The sequence below is a fragment of the Podarcis bocagei genome, assembly GCF_964188305.1.
Source record: "Podarcis bocagei genome assembly, chromosome: 2".
NCBI lineage: Eukaryota > Metazoa > Chordata > Lepidosauria > Squamata > Lacertidae > Podarcis > Podarcis bocagei.
Genome location: NC_138126.1, coordinates 41954406 through 41973063, shown reverse-complemented (window position 1 = coordinate 41973063; position 18658 = coordinate 41954406). Strand labels below are relative to the sequence as shown.

The window sequence follows — 18658 nt, the reverse complement described above, 5'->3', positions numbered from 1 at the left end:
AGTTCAAATGCAGAGGAAGGCGGCGCAGTAAGCAGCCCCGAAAGGGAACCAGGTCCTAAAGCCCGGCGCAAGGAGGCAGGAGGGTCCGGGTCAGCGTCAGAAGAATCCCGGAAGGAAGAAGCCCCGGGGGGTAGAGGGACCCAGAGGAGGACAGTCAGGCGGAAAAGGTGGAGCAAGGCTAGGATATTAAGTTGGTGCACACGGGGCGGAGAATCAGACGGAGCTTCGCCGATCTAGCTACTAGACGTAGAGTTTGCGCGCAGCAGCGTGAGAATGGAAACTGTAATTCAATAAAGACTTTTACTTAATGATCGCTGGCTGGCGTGATCCTCTGTGAGCTAGGATCTTCAAGCAACTCTGACAATTATTATTATATTTTGCTTTAAACTCTTACTGCCGTTCCTACATGTCAGTGGAAGGGCAAGAAGGACCGTCAGAGCAATAAGCCACACTTAAAAAACCCAAAACAACTCTGAAAAAGTTGTCATATGATAACATAGGTTGATCTGTTGTCCTCTGGAACACTAGTTAGGAAACTTTGGAATGTTCCTGAATTCTCAAAATGTAGAAGTTTATCACTGTAATAGCATTGCCCAGGTAAGGTACCTGTTCTTTTTATTTTGAACTTCCTTGATCCTACACAGCTATCTTTCTTGAGTATTGAGGGCTCTGGGTTAAAATAGAGATCAGCAGAGGACTTATTGTCCGGGGTGGTGGTGGTGGGTATAACTGTTAAACCAGGGTGGGGAACGTCTTTTCTCACAATGGCTACATTCCCTTGGGGCTAAGCCCAGGGGTCTGCAGACTTTTTCACCAGGGGGCCAGTCCACTATCCCTTAGACATTGTGGAGGGCCAGACTATATTTTGAAAAAATAAATAAATGAATGAATTCCTGTGCCCCACAAATAACACAGAGATGCATTTTAAATAAAAGGACACATTCTACTCATGTAAAAATATGCTGATTCCTGGAACGTCCGTGGGCCCTATTTAGAAGGTGATTGGGCCAGATCCGGCCCCCGGGCCTTAGTTTGCCTACCCATAGGCTAAGCTGTCATGTCCGACTTGCTGTTGGTGGATGGTGTCCCAGCCAGAAGCAAACGGCAACCCTTGAAACACTCACTCATTTTGTCCCTCTTTCACTTCACCTTGGCATCTGATAATGGCAAAAATACCCCTCCCCAAATTCTTACAAAGGAGCTCAAAGAAGAAATAACCTCTCGAGGCTTGTGGTCTCTACTCAAACTTGAGGAATAAAAAAACAGCAGCAGCAACCCAGCTGTTAAATGAATTGGACAGATGCCACAAAATATGAAAATTGTGGGAATTAAAGCATTTCCCTGAAGGTGTTGGTTTTTTGTTTTTTTTACTTGCTGTATCACTGAAACCTCTTCTCTATTTCATGGTTGGATTGTCTTCTTCTTTGCTTCTTCCACTGGGTATATTCCTTAGGAAAGCAATGCTGAAACTTGTTATTGTGCTAAATAATTTTCAATATTGCTATCTGGTTATTCATAGGAGACTGCTTCAAGTATTGCTTGAAGATGTCAGCTTTGGGTTTTTTTGGGGGGGGGTGGTTTGGGGTTGGTACAGTGTTTGTTTCAATACTGTAAAGCAGGGGTAGTCAGTCTTCTTATACTTACCGCCCACTAATGCATCTTTCTTGATGGTAAAATTTCCTTACTGCCCACAAGTGCTCGATGGAAGGAGGATTCAGCTTGTGCCGTAGAACCCCCTCCTGCCCACCTAGAATCCCCAAACCCCCGCTAGTGGACAGTAGAGACCAGGTTGACAACCCCTGCTGTAAAGGGTCTTTGTGTAAACTCTAGGAATCTTGTCAGGAATTGAAACTGCCACGAGGAAAAATATAAAGCACATACTGTATATTATATTTACATACAAGCTCTGACTCAGTTATGGGGGGCATCATGTACAAGAGGCCTATAAATTAGATGCTTCAATCTGGGGTATTGTGGTTGTCTGTTGGTTCTGCAGCTGCTGCTGAATGCCAGATTGGCTCTGAATAAGACCTCCCTCATTTATGATCTGATTGTGGATGAGGAGGCCGATCTGGTCAGTATCACTGAGACCTGAGGGGGTGAGCAGGGTGGAGTTGGTCTCACCCAGCTGTGCCCACCTGCTGCTTGGTGCAGCATCAGGACAAACTTGAGGGTTGGGAAGGGGGAATTGCTGTGGTCTATAGACATATTCTCCCTTTCCCTCCCTCTCCCTTCTTCCCTTTCCAGGATCTCTGCCCATTTGGGAGGAGGGAGGATCTAGATTGTGTGTTCCTGGCATTGGGCAACCAGAAGAGATTAGGGATTCTGTTGGTTTACTGTCCTCCTTGCTGCCCAGCATTCTCCCTGCCTGAGCTGACAGAGCTCGTCTCGGAGGTGGTGTTGAGGACTCCCAGACAACCGGTTTGGGAGGACTTCAACATCCATGCCAAGGTGACTGGCTCTGGGGAGGCTCAGGACTTTGTGGCTGCTATGATGATCATGGCGCTGTCCCAACATGTCACCAGTCCAATGCATGTGGCAGGCCACAGTCTGGACCTTACTTTCTCAACAGTGCAGGAGTACGGTGATCTGAAGCTGAGGCTCCAATACTTTGGCCACCTCATGAGAAGAGAAGACTCCCTGGAAAAGACCCTGATGTTGGGAAAGATGGAGGGCACAAGGAGACGGGGACGACAGAGGACGAGATGGTTGGATAGTGTTCTCGAAGCTACGAACATGAGTTTGACCAAACTGTGGGAGGCAGTGGAAGACAGGAGTGCCTGGTGTGCTCTGGTCCATGGGGTCACAAAGAGTCAGACATGACTAAACAACAACAAGAAGAAGTGGAACACCCAAGTAGAGCTATGGTGATGTCAAAATGGTTAAGACACTTTCAGGCCACTGGCAAAGCTGAAATTTGGGACATATTCATAAAGCGTGTTTCTCCTTACTTCTCCTTTCTTTTTGCATTTATGGATTGTACATTGGTGCGTTCCGCGAGTTTTTTCGTCTAGCGAATTTTTCGTCTTGCGAAGCACGGTGTCGGAAAAGTTTTGGAAAAGCTTCAAAAATCGCCAAAAACCTCAAAAAAGGCTACCACACCGCGTTCTATGAGTTGCTCCTCGAAGTCAAGTCGCAACTGTATTAACGGTGTTAAGAAAAAGGAAACAAACTTGCAAAAAACGCAATATGTTTTCGTCTTGCGAAGCAAGCCCATAGGGAAATTCGTCTTGCGAAGCAGCTCAAAAACCGCAAAACCCTTTCGTCTAGCGAATTTTTCGTCTTGCGAGGCATTCGTCTTGCGGGGCACCACTGTATATTTAGAACAAATTACAGGTAGCAAAAAGAAGCTTGACTTTAACGTGGCATCTATATCTTTCATATAAATAGTGTTTGATTCCCAGGTGCCTCTGTTTCTTAAGAACTATTGATATTCTGGAAATGATTGTTTTAAATCCCACAACATAAATATTTTAGTTTTTGCTTTGTGTCTAAATTGTCTTAGGGGCAGATTTACTGGCACCTTTATTGTTTTCTTGCAGTATTGCAAAGAACAAGTTGTGCTGCCTCTACCCATTCTGATCCTAGGCTGTAATCCTTAACTACTTCTGATTTCCTTAATGGATCTGAACATATCTTATAAATCAGGGAGGGTGAACAATCTATTCCTCTGTGGCCCAAAGGGCTATCAGCTTACCAATGCAGATGAAATCAATTGATGCTCAGCACAGTGTCCTTGGCTAACCTGATGTACAATTAATACACCACAAAAAAGCCTGTAGTCTCAGGATTGGTCACACTTTTATATTCTAAGTGTTAATGTTGGGTACCACAAATTAGTTAAAAAAAAGAAGTCTCACTTGGATTTATGGAAATCCTGGTATGATTTAGTATCTTGAGGCAGATTGGAAGACATTAGGTCCTTGTGTCCTAATTATGTGTCCTTTGTCCTTTGCGACCACAAATAGTTTCTCCCTTGCTCTTTTACAGTCTTTGTTTCCTTTTTCTTCTTCCTTTGAGACATTAGAAGCTGCCAAAGTGTTGAACTCTGGTGCTGAGTTTAGCAAACTGTACTAAAGGGCTAAGAGAGTTCATCGTGTTTTTGTTCATTATGTTTAGTGGTTGGGCTTAGCGTGCTTTCTTCAAGTTCTTAAGACTGAAGTCACATCTCCAGAGAGTCGCCTACATCTAAGCAGCTGCAGTGGTGTGATCACAAGGGGAAACAATAGTGTGACTGTGACTCTACACAACTCACATTTTCTATAGTTGAAAAAGCACTTCTTAGTTACTGCAGTCATGGGAATAGCTATGCTATACACTGATGTTTCTGCGTGTGAAAATGGTACTGCTATTTCTTTTTTGCATGGCATGGGGGAAACTGACAGTGGACTGCTACAAGGATGGGAGTGAATGTTTCCTCTGGAAGAAGCTTACTAGTGATAGGAAGTTTTTATTACTCAGTTGAATCATCAGCCTGGTGGTGGGATAAGATCTGTAGGGACTTATGGAGGACCCTTTATCTGGCATTCATGTGTGTCTCTGGGTGTGTGAAGATGGCAGTTGGGTTCTGTGACTTTGAGAACCCTTCAAGCTCTACAGTTCTAATGATTATCAGGACTCCCCCCCCGCCCCCACTGGAACTCAGTTCTGGCACCTTTCAGGTGGGCACTATTGGCATTAATAGAGAATAAGGGAGGCATTCATGGTGAGTCCTGGCACCTCTTTTTCTATAAAAATAGCACTGAATGATGATTACTATAGTGGAACCTCGATTGTTGAATGCTTCGGAAGTTGAACGTTTTGGCTTCAGAACGCCAACAACACGGAAGTGAATACTTCCATTTTTGAAGTACAACAGCTTCCGAGGTGCGTTTCTCCATTTTTCTCAATGGAACTTGCTGACCGGCAATTGTGCCTCGGTTGTCAAACGTTTCGGAAGTCAAAAGGTCTTGCGGAACGGATTACGTTCGGAGACCGAGGTTCCACTGTATTTATTATTTATTAAGATTTTATACCACCCTTCATCCATTGATCTTAGGGTGGTTCATAACATAAATGACTATTTCTTTTGCCTTCAGCATCTGAAGGCTCTTCCCCTGATAACTTCATGCAAGAAGCTACAAAAAGACAAGCAACCCATTTTGAAGTAGCATAATTTATCTGTGGCCTGCTGTTGGCAGCAAATACCGTATTGTTCGCTCTATAAGACGCACCAGACCATAAGACACACCTGGTTTTTGGAGGAGGAAAACAATAAAAAAAAATTCTGAATCTCGGAAGCCAGAACAGCAAGAGGGATTGCTGCGCAGCGAAAGCAGCGATCCCTCTTCCTGTTCTGGCTTCTGGGATAGCTGCGCAGCCTGCATTCGCACACACATTTCCCCTTACTTTTTAGGAGGGAAAAAGTGAGTCTTATAGAGCAAAAAATACGGTACATTCATCATCAGTGAGAGGTTACTTTTTGTTCTTATAGAGGAGTCTGGTTCCCTCCAGATGTGGTGGACTACCACTCCCATCAGCCCCAGCCAGCATGGCTGCTGGTGAGGGATGATATGAGCTGGAGTCCACAACAAAGCAGAACATTTCTTTGGCTTCCTCTGCTGTAAACCAGCTACACATAGAGACTTTTAGTGTTGCCGCCTTCTCTGATTCCTACAGTGTTGGCGAGGTATATGTGGCAGACCCAGAGCAGAGTAGTGGCTTCTTGTGGCCTATCTTGGCCTTCTAGTCTCTTTGACATCTTCACTCTGTACAAAGCCTGGTCTCGACCATTTAATTACCGTAAACTTTCCCCAGAAACATGCATCTCCCAGTCTCCTTAGATTTGTGTACCCAGGACACGTTTTAATGTCCAGTAAATAAAACATAAAAATAAGTTCTAGAATTCAGAGGAAAGCGTGTGCGCTGCTAAAAGCAGTCTATTGTGTATTAATAGTTCTATTTCATCTCTTATCTAAGAAGATTAATGGCGTCCATAATATTCAAACACTCACAGGCCTGGGATGGAGTTTATAGAGGAAACATTGTATATTTTATGAGGTAATAAAGAAATAATTATGGTGAAACCGTTTGGCTGGTTTGTGTTTTAAGGTTAAAAGAAATGTTCCCAACTTCAATTGATCATTGAAAAATGTGACTTTTACTGCGCAGCTGTGATTTTTTTTTGGATTTCTATTCTGGTAGGTTTGTGAAAGGCGTAGCTTTTCCCTTCCTCCTTTCAAAGGTGGGTTTGGTGGTTGTTTGACTGATAGTTCTAAAAAAACCGGGAAAAAACATTATACAGTGTTGCCTCGCAAGACAAAATTAATTCGTTCTGCGAGTTTTTTCGTCTTGCGAATTTTTCGTCTTGCGAAGCACGGTTTCTCATAGAAAACGGTTTTAAGAAAAAGGAAACAAACTTGCAAGACGTTTTCGTCTTGCGAAGCAAGCCCATAGGGAAATTCGTCTTGCGAAGCAACTCAAAAAACGAAAAACTCTTTCGTCTTGCGAGGCATTCGTCTTGCGAGGTACCACTGTAGTAGAATTTTGGCCGGGCCTCAGTTCACTTTTCAGCAGTTGCTCCCTTATCCCACTACTGCGGCACATTCAGAAAGGTTGCCTGACCTTTGAGAGAAGCATTTGGAGACTGCCAGGTGAGGAAGAGGTACTGATTCACCTTCACCAAAACGTCTTACATTAGTAATTTTCTGGAACCAAACCATATAAATTATTTTCTCTTTCCCTCCCAGTTTCTGGGTTTATGTGAATAAATATAATTTTATTTCAGTAGAATACTGACCTGGTGGTAATTGTGGTAAGTTGGCGTTAAGGTCAGTGAGAACCCCCACCCCCCGAAACAAGGGGATTGGAGTGGTTTTACTGAGCTGCTTTGTAATATATCCGAATCATAGGGATGTCTGTCCTTCGTCTAGGACTGAAGGCTACTGACCCAAACCTTTTTGAATAAATTTCAGCTTGCATGAAAACAAACAAACAGTGCCTTCCTGCCTGAAAGCAGAGACTGGGATTTATTAGCAGGGTGACATTTTCAAGGAATTGAGATGTGAAATGCAATTTCAAAGTGCCCATATTCCAGGCTGTCCTGGTGGAGAACCGTTACTTGATAAGAGTTGTAAATAGGTTTATGCAGTACATATCAAAAAGAGGTATGGTGGGGTTCTTCTTGCAAGCTTATACAGGCAATTTATATATTTATTTAGTGACATTTATGTAGAGCTGCAGTCAGTACTAGGTCAGTTTTCATTTCTCAGTACAGAAAGTATTGCTCTGATGTGTAGAGATCTTTCCTATTCTGATTAGTTCAATACTAGTCCTACTCGGAGTAGACCCACTGAAATTCATGTAGGCACCAGGCAAAAACGTTCCTTTTTAACCAGGCCTTTGGTTGACCTGATCAACATCCCATACCCTTTTAAAATGTGGCTCTTTTTTGGGGGGGTATTATTGGGTTATTGCTTTTATATTTATTTTACACACTATGATATTTTAATGTGAACCGCCCTGAGACCTCCGGGCATAGGGTGGCATATATTCAATCAATCAATCAATAAAATAAATTTGCATGATTAACAGATCAGACCAAAGAACAATTTCGTCCAGCCTCTTGTTCCCCACGGTGGCCCTCCAGGTGTCCAGGGAGCCCCTGAACAGAGCATGGCACCACAGCGCTCTCCCAACTGTTGTTTTCCAGCAATCATGTATGCCGTTCATGATTGATTAATTGCCTGCTTTGTTTTGTTATCATGTGAAGTACATGGTCTTTTGCTATGGGGAGTTCTAGGAGCCTTGTCATCTTAGATTGAGAAACATTAAAAGGTTGGGCAGACCTGTGCGTACTTATTGACTGTTCTTCCGTTGCCCCCTTTGGCCATTGTGTGGTGTGATTGCCCCTGAAAACTCATTGGATCAAGTTGACACAAAGTGAAAACAAGAGTTAGGATTCATCTAAGTGACCAGAAGTGATTTTCAGACCTCCAAAGATAAATACAGGAGGTAGGAGTCTTTCCCCAATCCTCTTAAGTTTTTGACATCTGCTGTGCCCATCTCTTCTTTTACTTGTGCTAAGTCTAAAATTATATAAATTACAGTGGTATCTCGGGTTAAGAACTTAATTCATTCTGGAGGTCCGTTCTTAACCTAAAACTGCTCTTAACCTGAGACACCACTTTAGCTAATGGGGCCTCCCGCTGCCACCGTGCCACCACCGCGCGATTTCTGTTCTCATCCTGAAGCAAAGCTCTTAACCCGAGGTACTATTTCTGGGTTAGCAGAGTCTGTAACCTGAGGCATTTGTAACCTGAAGCGTATGTAACCCGAGGTACCACTGTATGTGTATCTGAAGAAGTGTGCATGCATACAAAAGCTTATACCCAGAACAAACTTAGTTGGTCTCTAAGGTGTTACTGGACATTTTTATTTATTTATTTCGACTGCGTCAGACCAACACGGCTACCTACCTGAATCTAAAATATGCCAACCTACTTGTTTCCAGATGTTACAGTGAACCCATGGTGTTCTATTATTCACATTGTTGTGACCTACCCTAGGACTTTCTAGTGAAGGGTGGGAAATAAATAAATAAATAAATAAATAAATAAATAGCCAGCCTCTTGGGTCTAATATGTGGTAGTTGCACCCAATATATGACCACTAGATGTCACCACTTAGCTTATTGAAGTTGTCAAAAGAATGAGTATTATAACTTCAGTAGCAATATTTTTGTCATCTTTTTGTGTTACATTTTTGCTTTTTGGTTCTTCTGCATGATATACATGCAGGACTGCCTGCTGAGGGCCTGAAGGGCCCTGCCCTTGCCTCTTTCCACCTGGTTTGGGGCGGGGCTTGACAGGCTTCACAAGGACTGCGGCTGCTGCTTTGTAGAGAGGGCTCCTCTTTTAATTTTTTTTAATTTTTATCTGTGTTGTTTTAAATGAGACCATCTTGGCTGTGAACCCACGGAAGACCTGCACTCTGCCTTGCTGGCCTTTCCCCATCTGGCCTGGGAGAATGGTGCGCTGATTGACTCCAGCTACAAAAGCTGAGGCTGTTGAACAGATTCCTGGGCTGGAGTATTGTTTATGGGGGGTTGAGAGAGCTGTTGCTGTTATTGATATTATTGTTGCATCTTTAGCTTTAGATCTTATGATTTACGTGGAAATTGTTTCCATTTGGTTGTATACTTTCTGATGTGTTCTGTTTATTGTTTATGACTTCTGTTATGTTTGTAATTATGTAAATCTTGTGTTGTAAGCCGCCTTGAGCATAGTTTCAACCATGGAAAGGTGGCATACAAGCAAAATGATGATGGTGATGGTGATGATACATAGCTGGAATGAACATATATGTGTCACCAGGAACCGTTATTCATCATCATCATCATCGCAAGAGTGGTGCATGTTCTGGTTATCTCCCACTTGGACTACTGCATTGCACTCTCCGTAGGGCTACCTTTGAAGGTGACCTGGAAACTGCAATTAATCCAAAATGCGGCAGCTAGACTGGTGAATGGGAGCGGCTGCCGAGACCACATAACACCTGTCTTCAAATAACTATACCGGCTCTCAGTACGTTTCCAAGCACAATTCAAAGTGTTGGTGCTGACCTTTAAAGCCCTAAATGGACTTGGCCCAGCATACCTGAAGGAGCGTCTCCACCCTCATCGTTCAGCCCGGACGCTGAGGTTCAGCGCCAAGGGCCTTCTGGCGGTTCCGTTGCTGCGAGAAGCAAAGTTGCAGGGAGCCAGGCAGAGGGCCTTCTCGGTAGTGGCGCCCGCCCTGTGGAATGCCCTACCATCAGATGTCAAAGAAATAAACAGCTATATGACATTTAGAAGACATCTGAAGGCAGCCCTGTTTAGGGAGGTTTTTAAGGGCTGATGTTTTAATGTATTTTTAACCTTCCATTGGAAGCCGCCCAGAGTGGCTAGGGAAACCCAGCCAGATGGGCGGGGTATAAATAGTAATTATTATTCTTATTATTCTTATTATATTTGTTAAATTTCTATACTACCCTTCATCTGAGGATCACAGGGCGGTCTACAATATAAAAACACAAAAATACATAGCATAGTAATACACTGACATAGTTCTGTGTTTACTCCTAGACAGCGGCTGTTCCAGGCAGTCTTAGATCCTGCAGCACTTTCTTCTCCAAAGCTGCTTACCAAGAAGGCTTCTGACCAAGTCCATATTTTGAGTTCCTTGGGTGGTCTTGTTTTAAAACATGAACAGCAATCTGCTGATACCTTTATAGTCAAAGAGACCATTCCAGCCCGCAGAAAGCACTTAAACCCATCTGAAAAGGAAAGTAAACAGATCAAAATGGAGCAGGAGGCGATTCCATGTGGCTCTCAAGAGGACCAAGAGACTCTTCACACAGAAGCAGCAGGCACCAGAAACCCTGAAACTCCTTCCACATCTGCAATAAAAGTTATCCCAAAGGGTAAGTTGTTGGTTTTGTTCTCTCGTTATTTTTTCTGTATGCACCAAGGTTCCACATTGATTTTTCATCTATACTCAGATGGGTCTTTTGGGGTTGGATTATTAAGGAGTTTAAGTTTTTGGTTCAACCATGAGTTTACTGAAACATTAACTCCAGTGAAATGTAAGGTTCATATTCATTTATTAAGTTGGTTTCACAAACTGCTTTGCTTCTCTGATTCTGAAACAATCCCTGTGTATTCTTTATGGCACCTTAAATAGAAATGTGTACAAAGTGATCTCTTGTCCTAATGGTTTAGCTTCCTGCTGGGTTCATGCATGCCCCTCCTTCCTCTCCTCTCCTGTTGTCTGACTGTAAAGAGGAGATTGGAAGTGTGCCTTCCCTTTAAAAATTAACCATAGTTTAGCATTTTGTTGAAACCCTAAATTGTGGTTAATCTTAGTGTTAGTGGACACCAGGCAACTTCAGAAACTATGGCTTGCACTTTCCTTATTTCAGCTTATCTTGGTTAAGAGTAACCACAGTTTGTCTGGGTAGAGATGATAGGGCAAGTTATGGTTTATGTTAAAAATATGGAGCAGAAGTAGAAGTTTCTGAACTCATTCTTGTGGCCATTCTTGAGGAACAAGCCTGGGGAAAGGTTAGGTTCATTCTTGTAATGTTAAGTATAGTTTACCATAGTAAACCAGCCCATAGTTCATTTATCATGCTACAGTGGCCAAAAAAATGAATCTGGTGCACTCAGCCATAACTATGCCTTCTGCAACAGTCAACTAGTATCAGCTAGTGTGGCACTGAATCCTAAACAACAATCTTCTTGATGATGCAGCACGTATGTGGTTTAAATAGCGCTCAGCCATCTGATGGAAAGGTATTCCTATTAACACAGAAAATGTTAAATATATTAAGAGAAGATAGATTTGTGTAATAGAATGGTTTCTACTGTGTTTAAATTCTTGCTCAGTGTAACATCCTGTTTCTTTTTGGGTCTTTAAAAAAAGGCAGTAAGATGCTCATGAGGTGATAATGTTAAAAGGATTCTGCTGTAGTTTTTTCAGTTGAACAGTTTTCGGTTTAAAAATGGACTTTGATAGAATCCCTAGTCAAGTGGTGCTTTGCAGTTGAGGCCTCCTTAATTCCAAAAGAAGTGGAAAATTCAGAGGTTATGTTTTTAAATTGCCAGTAATAAAGCCTTTACATTCATGATATACCACTGTTGTTCTTGCATATTTTGATGGGCATTTTTTTTGGCTGCCTTAATATGAAAGGGGAAAGAGTGCAAACTTTCTAACTCCGTCTTGTGAATTGAGTCATAAATGTGAAATGCAACAATATCCTTTGTATGCTACCTTATATCATCTATAATTATCTTTGCTAATTTATATGTTATTTGGAATACAGTGTGGGAACCCAGTTGGCCTAGAAACAAAACAATATTGCTTAGATGAATTTGGCATTCCTGATTTCTTCTTTTTCAGTGTTATTTATAGAAGCGTCAGAACACATTTTAATAATTGACATTTCAAGAAATGCTGCATTAGTAAGTGACGTCCCAGTCTCTATGCCCATGAAAAATAAACTTTACTCCCTGCTCCCAAATTCCAGTTCAGTTATTCCAGTTGGAATAATTCCAATTATTATATAGGAATAATTACTGTGTTTTAAGGATATTGTGTTTCTAATGGTGTTTATCATTTTATGTTGGAAACCACACAGAGAATAGTGCTTTTGGATGGCTTTATATAAAAACAGCAAGTAAATAAATAAATAAATAAATAAATAAATAAATAAATAAATAAAATGTTCCCCTTCCCTGTCTGAAGCAAAAGGAAAATAAATGCAGTGCTATATTCCATTTTTTATTTTCTGTCCTCTGGCTTTGTACTATATTTTGCCTTCCCCCTTTATGTCTCCGAGACATACTCTGGACCTTTTAAAGCTTTGACTTACAGTGGAATAGCTGAGCTGAATATCTGTATACAATTAATTTGTTGCATAAGTTGCCTTATAAAAATGTTCTCTAGGTGACATAACACAGATAAATAAATAGACAAAATTAAAGCATGACACAGCAACTCAATAAAGCCATAAATCAATAACGCCAAACCAGCGGTAGGACAATAAAATCCAGCCATAAAATCCAACATTGTCCTGCTCCACGTGCTAAAGGGAGCCTGAGATGACAAAACAAGGCAGTTAAGCAGATTTGCAAGGAGAGGGTAGGTAGCACTCATTTATTTAATTAAAACAGTTCAGAATAATAAGGATCCAGTGTAAGATCATTGTATGCTAGGAGCCAGATCCTGAAAGAACTCATAACTCAAGAGCTACATTCTAGGCGTAGGAGGCCTGTAGATACCTGTGCCAACTCTGTGGGGAAGCTGGAGGGGCCACAGTAAACTAGGCTAAAAGCTTCCATTTTGGAGAAGGGATAAAAAGGAGGAAACTCCACCATATATAGTTCTACAAAACACAGATCTTGCTAGTGGGAGAATCAGCTTAGTTTTAAAAAGGGTGGGTTTAGCCTTCTTTAAAAACACCCCTCACCCTTCATAAGCTCTGTTCCCCTATATTATAAATGTTAGACTGTTGTTGTGGGTGAAAACAAGGTGCAGCTGAAAACCTGCAGCTGTCAGTGCAAGTTAAAGCCAGGTAAAATTTAGTCAGGTCTATCAAAGCTAGAGTGCAAGGTACAACTGAAAACTACACAATAACTTGCACTTTTAAAAATGTGTTGCTACCAGGATTTATTTATTTTTTTAAAAATAAGCACTCCTTTCTTTGACGTATAGAAAAGCCAAGCTCTCAAAGTAACGGAAACTACAAAAAGCAATTATGCAGGTAGAAAGCTGAAAAGGGTGTGTTGGAGAGAAATCATGGGTGTGCATGAGCAAGAAGCTCCTGGCTCTCCAGGAACAGGTTTCTTCCCTTGAGACTGACGTGTCGGGCTTGGAAAAGCTAAGGAAGGCAGAGAGGTTGGTGGGTGATAGCTGTGTCCCACTCCCACAGTGGCAGCTCCCCAGCTGTCATGGAGAATAAGGGTCTCTGGGTTGGAGAACATAATTCTGAGGAAGAGGGAAACATTCCCTTCAAAGGGGCCAAATTCCTTGGGGGACAAACAAATATCCTCTCACGCTGAGTATCCTTCTCTGGGGTTGTGGAGGAGGGATCCTTTGTCTTGTGAAAAATATTGGCAAGGCCATGTTTGTACACACAAGACAACACTATCCAACCTTTGGGAGTAACTTAATGTTCAATGGCTTCGAGTAAAATAGGCTGTGTCCCCTACTGGGGTCAGGTGGGTCAGGTTTTAGTAGGACTTTGAAGTCTTCACCTAAGAATCATGCCTGTGATGGACCACATTCCTGTTCCACATTGGCAGAAATATTAAGATTCCAAACACAGAGAATATGGGTTTGGAATCCAAAGTGGTTGTGTGTATGTCTAAGGAAGTTGTAGGGGAAAGTGGTGATTAAGAGAAGAACGATCTCTTTCCATGTCTTCTGATGCTTTGCTTCAAATAGCTCCTTCTGATGCTGCTTTAAAGAGAAAGTGATTCTTTGGATTTTAGGATGTGAATTAATATGCACCTTTGACTTCAATTTTCTGCTGGAGAACGGAGCTTCCATTTTTTCCAGGCTGGCAGGAAATGTTCTGCAGACCTGGACCACTGGGCTGTGTCATTTGGGGTAAATGCAATCATATTTGGGAAAATCTGGACGAGGATGCATTGCTGGTGCCATTGTGAATCTTAAATATCCTAAATTTGCTAGAGGAAAGACATGTTTCTATATAGAAAGTGGCTGGTGAGGTCTATATTTGTATTTTTGTGGAAGTAAGCTCCATTTGGAACAGGTAATGAAATGGTGTTCATATATTAGCAACGCCTCCACCCCAAAATCTGCATTTTGCTTTGCACATAAACACCAATGCTTTCCCTCCTCCCTTATGAAAATAAATGGTTTTCTTCAGTTGGCAAGGATTCTTTAGGAATGTCCATGTTAACATGAATGCTTTCAAATGTTTCAGTGGAGTGCCCTGTCTGCGGGGTTCCTGTTCAAGAACTTCATATAAATAAACACCTTGATGGCTGCTTGAGAAGAGATGAGAAGAAAGACAGTCTCCGAAGGTAAGATACTTGAGTGAGCTGCCCGTGCTTGCTGCAAGGAGATGCTATTATGTACCAGATTGTTCCAAGCTTTTTTGTTTGCTTGTGAACAAATGATATTAATAAGCACCACCCAAATGGGAAATGCTACTATCAACAGCAAAACTCCGGGTGTTCAATTTATTCAAAGTCATTGGATTTATTGAATAAAGGGGAACATCTGTCCTGCACAGTTGTCTGGAAACAAGCTGAACCAGTCTTGCTGCCTTTGTATCAATATTTGGGTCTTTGTCACTTTCTTAGCCAGACTTAAAGCAAGCACCCACTGACTTCCTTTGAATCCTTCATAGACGGTATTGTATTGTTAGCTAAAGGCATCATTTATGTTTATTTATAATATCATTCAGGTACCACTTTTGGATGACAGCCCAGCCTGGGTACAGCCATATAAAAAATAGCATAGCTGAATCTTTGGAAGAAAGATGATTGGCGTTATGTCTGGACCTCTTCCTCTACCTTGTCAATCAACACAAATAAGAAGGAGGCACAGTGTAAAATTCTCAGTAGGTGGAGCACTACCCTTGCAAGACCTCACTGGCTATATCCAAATTATAGTTATACTTACTGGAAAAGGCATAGTCAGATTGATTCATCCTCCCCCGCTCCCCACTTTGGAACTATCCAACAGTGTGGATGTTCTGCAGTGTGATTCCTGATTACTTCCAGGAATTTCTGCACATCATTATTATTAGATCACTGCAGGTAACTTATTAAAGCCATGAATCTAATGATGCTGGGTCCATGCATCAAGACCTAATGAAGCAATTATATAGACCAGCAAAGTCTATAGAAGATTCTCATATAGTCTTCTAAACAGCCATGGATTGACAAAATTTGGAGACTGATTATGTACAAACTTGCTCAGCAAGTACAACAAACCAGAAAGCTTTATTTTGAAGAAAAGATGTTAGGGTGCTATGGATTCCAGTTGTTTGCTATGTTAGAAGCCCTTCAAGCTTCTGATCACATCCAATCAAGTACAGACACACATCTTCTTTTTTACTATGATTACATCCAATCTATCTCAGTAGTCTGTGAGCTTCTCCTTAGGCTGTTTTCCTCTAATTGTTCCACAAGCTTACCCATGATGTACTAATGATTGCCATACCAGTGAGTTTGCTTTTGCTCTTAAAGATCGGTGATCTTGTTGCATTGCATTGGACATAGAAAAACACATTCTAGCCATGTATTTTAATCCCTTCTCCCTGTTTTCTCTCATGAAGGCACACACAAAGCCAGGATAGTGAGTGAACGGACAAGTTTAAATGCAGTGATTATGTTTAACCATTTAAAACAACAACAACAACAAGAAGCATAGTGTGTGATACATTATTTGCACAATACAAATATGGGTAGAGGACAGCCTTAGTTGATTTCATTAGTAGGAAACTAATGTCATTAGTAGGAAAGTAACATCTCTAATTGATCCCAGTAGATCATATATAAAGTCTTGTGTAGATGACAGAATCCTACAATCACCTTGAATAAAAAAATTATGAATGGAGTTCATTTGTGAATAGGGTAGAATGGTTTATTCTGCATTACTGTATGAAATAGCAATAGCACAAACAGGGTGAACGATGTCAAAGATTTATTATTTTTTTAAAGAGATGAAACGCGTGAGTTGCCTGTGGAGCCTGAGCTTGTTGCTAGGGAACGTTATTGGTGGCATTTGTCGCAAATTGTTTTGAATGCCTGTGGCAGGACAGTGATTCATATGTGTTAGAAATAATAAATAAACAAGAAGGGATTAGATAAGTTTGTGGAGTACAAGAGGCGCTGGTGCCAAATTAGTCAAGTTAGTTAGGGAATGCAGTTGCGTGTACCCATTGACTATATCTGTGACTGCTAGAAATAGAGAGGCGTGATTGCAGAGATGGGCCTCTTCATTATCGTCTGTTTTCCCACTTAGGAATATAGAATTCACTTCCAGTGAAACAGAATATCATGCTTGATGGGAATGCAATGGGGTCTAACAAGCTTAAGATATATACACTGCCTTTTTCTTTAAGGAGTTCTTCATAACTATGTAAGGCAGACTCCAGCTTTTTAAGGCCTCAGTTACACAAAGACTATTTGTTTTCTATTGTGTCTCAAAGATCACAGTGTACATTCAAATGGCCCAAGGTCACCCAGTGAGCTTCATGACTGAGTAGGGATTTGAACCCTGGTTCCCCGGCTCCTAGACAGGCACTGTGACCACTGCACCACACTGGCCCACTGGGAGGATGACCACCTGCAACTTGTTCCAATTTGCTGACCCTCGAAATGTTTGGCTTACCCATTTACTATGGGGTGCACATGCAGGTTGCACTGTAGCTGTGGTTATGAGCTCCACAACTATGGCAAAGCTCTACATACCTCTCTCCATGCCACCCTCAAATGCATAATGGTGATTTAGAACACAGGAAAAGGAAGTCTTGTTAACAGGGTGCTGTCCTTTCTAAAGTGGTAGGCCTATGCAGGCTTTCAGTATCATGAGTATTGAATGTGTCAAATGAGCTATAGGTGTGTCCCCAGTCAACCCATGATGACCTTCGATGCACATAGCATTTTCAGCCTAGGGATGATTAACCAGGGTTCTTGTCCTCATGTTGGAAACCCTATACATGGTGACCTTGGGCCAGTCACTCACTCTTGGCCTAAGCTTCAAACTAATGCAGATAAAGGTTTGGCTCCAGGTATGACCAGCAACAGATCCTGAAGCTGAGGCTCCAATACTTTGGCCACCTCATGAGAAGAGAAGACACCCTGGAAAAGACCCTGATGTTGGGAAAGATTGAGGGCACAAGGAGAAGGGGACGACAGAGGACGAGATGGTTGGACAGTGTTCTCGAAGCTACTAAAATGAGTTTGACGAAACTGCGGGAGGCAGTGGAAAACAGGAGTGCCCGGCGTGCTCTGGTCCACAGGGTCACGAAGAGTCGGACATGATTAAACGACTAAACAACAACAACATGACCAGCAAATTTATTTCATTATGAGGAGGGGTAGCCCCATGTGTCCCCTTCACCTGTTTGGAACAAAGTGCCTAAATAGGGCTCATGTTGACTTGTGATCGAAACTATAGGGACACAATGGCTGTGTTTAGATGATAAGTTCAACAGCCGAGATAGGAACGGGTGCCCGTGCACAGCTTCTTTGAGTGAGCAAACAGATTACAAAGTCTTCCATTAACTATAGTTTCCTGTTTTGTTTGAACTGGGAAACTATGGCTAACAGGTTTGGAAACAAGCCAGGATATGAAGCTATGGTTCAAAGATTGCTTAAAACCATAACTTGTTCTAAAGACATTAACTGTAGTGTCCTGGTTTCATGAAGCAAGAAACTAATTGTTAAAGATTTCCTGGCTTATTTTTCCACATCACACGAAGGGGCTGCATTGCACACTCACTGAGCAGTAGTTGTGCTGTCGGTTCTGATATAAATTTATTGAGCCATTTCTCCAGCCCTGATTTCAAACTTTGATCTAATTCTTAGTGGAATAGTAGGAAATATGAGCATGGCTAATCTGCCATTAATTTTGTTTTGCAAATGATGCACTGGGATTTTGAAATTTCTGTATTTGCTCAGTAGTTAATTCTTTCCCTTGTGCTCTCTCTAGTTCAAATGTGTGCTTTCATTACTAAAAGTTATTAGTGTTATACTGAATGCAAAATACCACAAGCTTACCATGTGTTAGCACTTTGCCATGGAAAGACAATGACAAATGTTTGCAAGTCATCTTATTTCCACAGAGGTCTCTCTCTTGCACTCTGAACAGGTGCTAGCATCTTTATTTTGACAGCTTTTTGACTGTTTCTTGATTTTTGTTATTACTTGCAGATGTAAAGATTTATATATGGCTGGAACACGCTTTCCCTCTGGAATTCTAAGAAATGTGGCTGTTTTCTGTAATGTGGTTTATTTTTGTCTAGGCGTCATGCAGTTTAAAACAGCCTCTGAGAAGATTCTTGTCTCAAAAGATTTAGCTACTAAAAGTTATTGAGCATGACCTTGGCAATGTGTTCAACTTCCTTACAGTGGCAGTTAGGACATTTAGCTTGCCTG

General features: G+C 41.7%; 1 protein-coding gene across 2 annotated transcripts in view; it reads left to right on the top strand.

The window, feature by feature from the left end:
- RAD18 (RAD18 E3 ubiquitin protein ligase) overlaps positions 1–18658 on the top strand; it is a 123901-nt gene that overhangs the window by 19946 nt on the left and 85297 nt on the right. For both annotated transcript variants that reach the window (XM_081184252.1, XM_081184251.1), the window contains exons 5-6: positions 10103–10440; positions 14470–14569. In XM_081184252.1, the coding sequence (XP_081040378.1) occupies positions 10103–10440; positions 14470–14569 (438 nt within the window). The remainder of the gene's footprint in view (positions 1–10102; positions 10441–14469; positions 14570–18658) is intronic.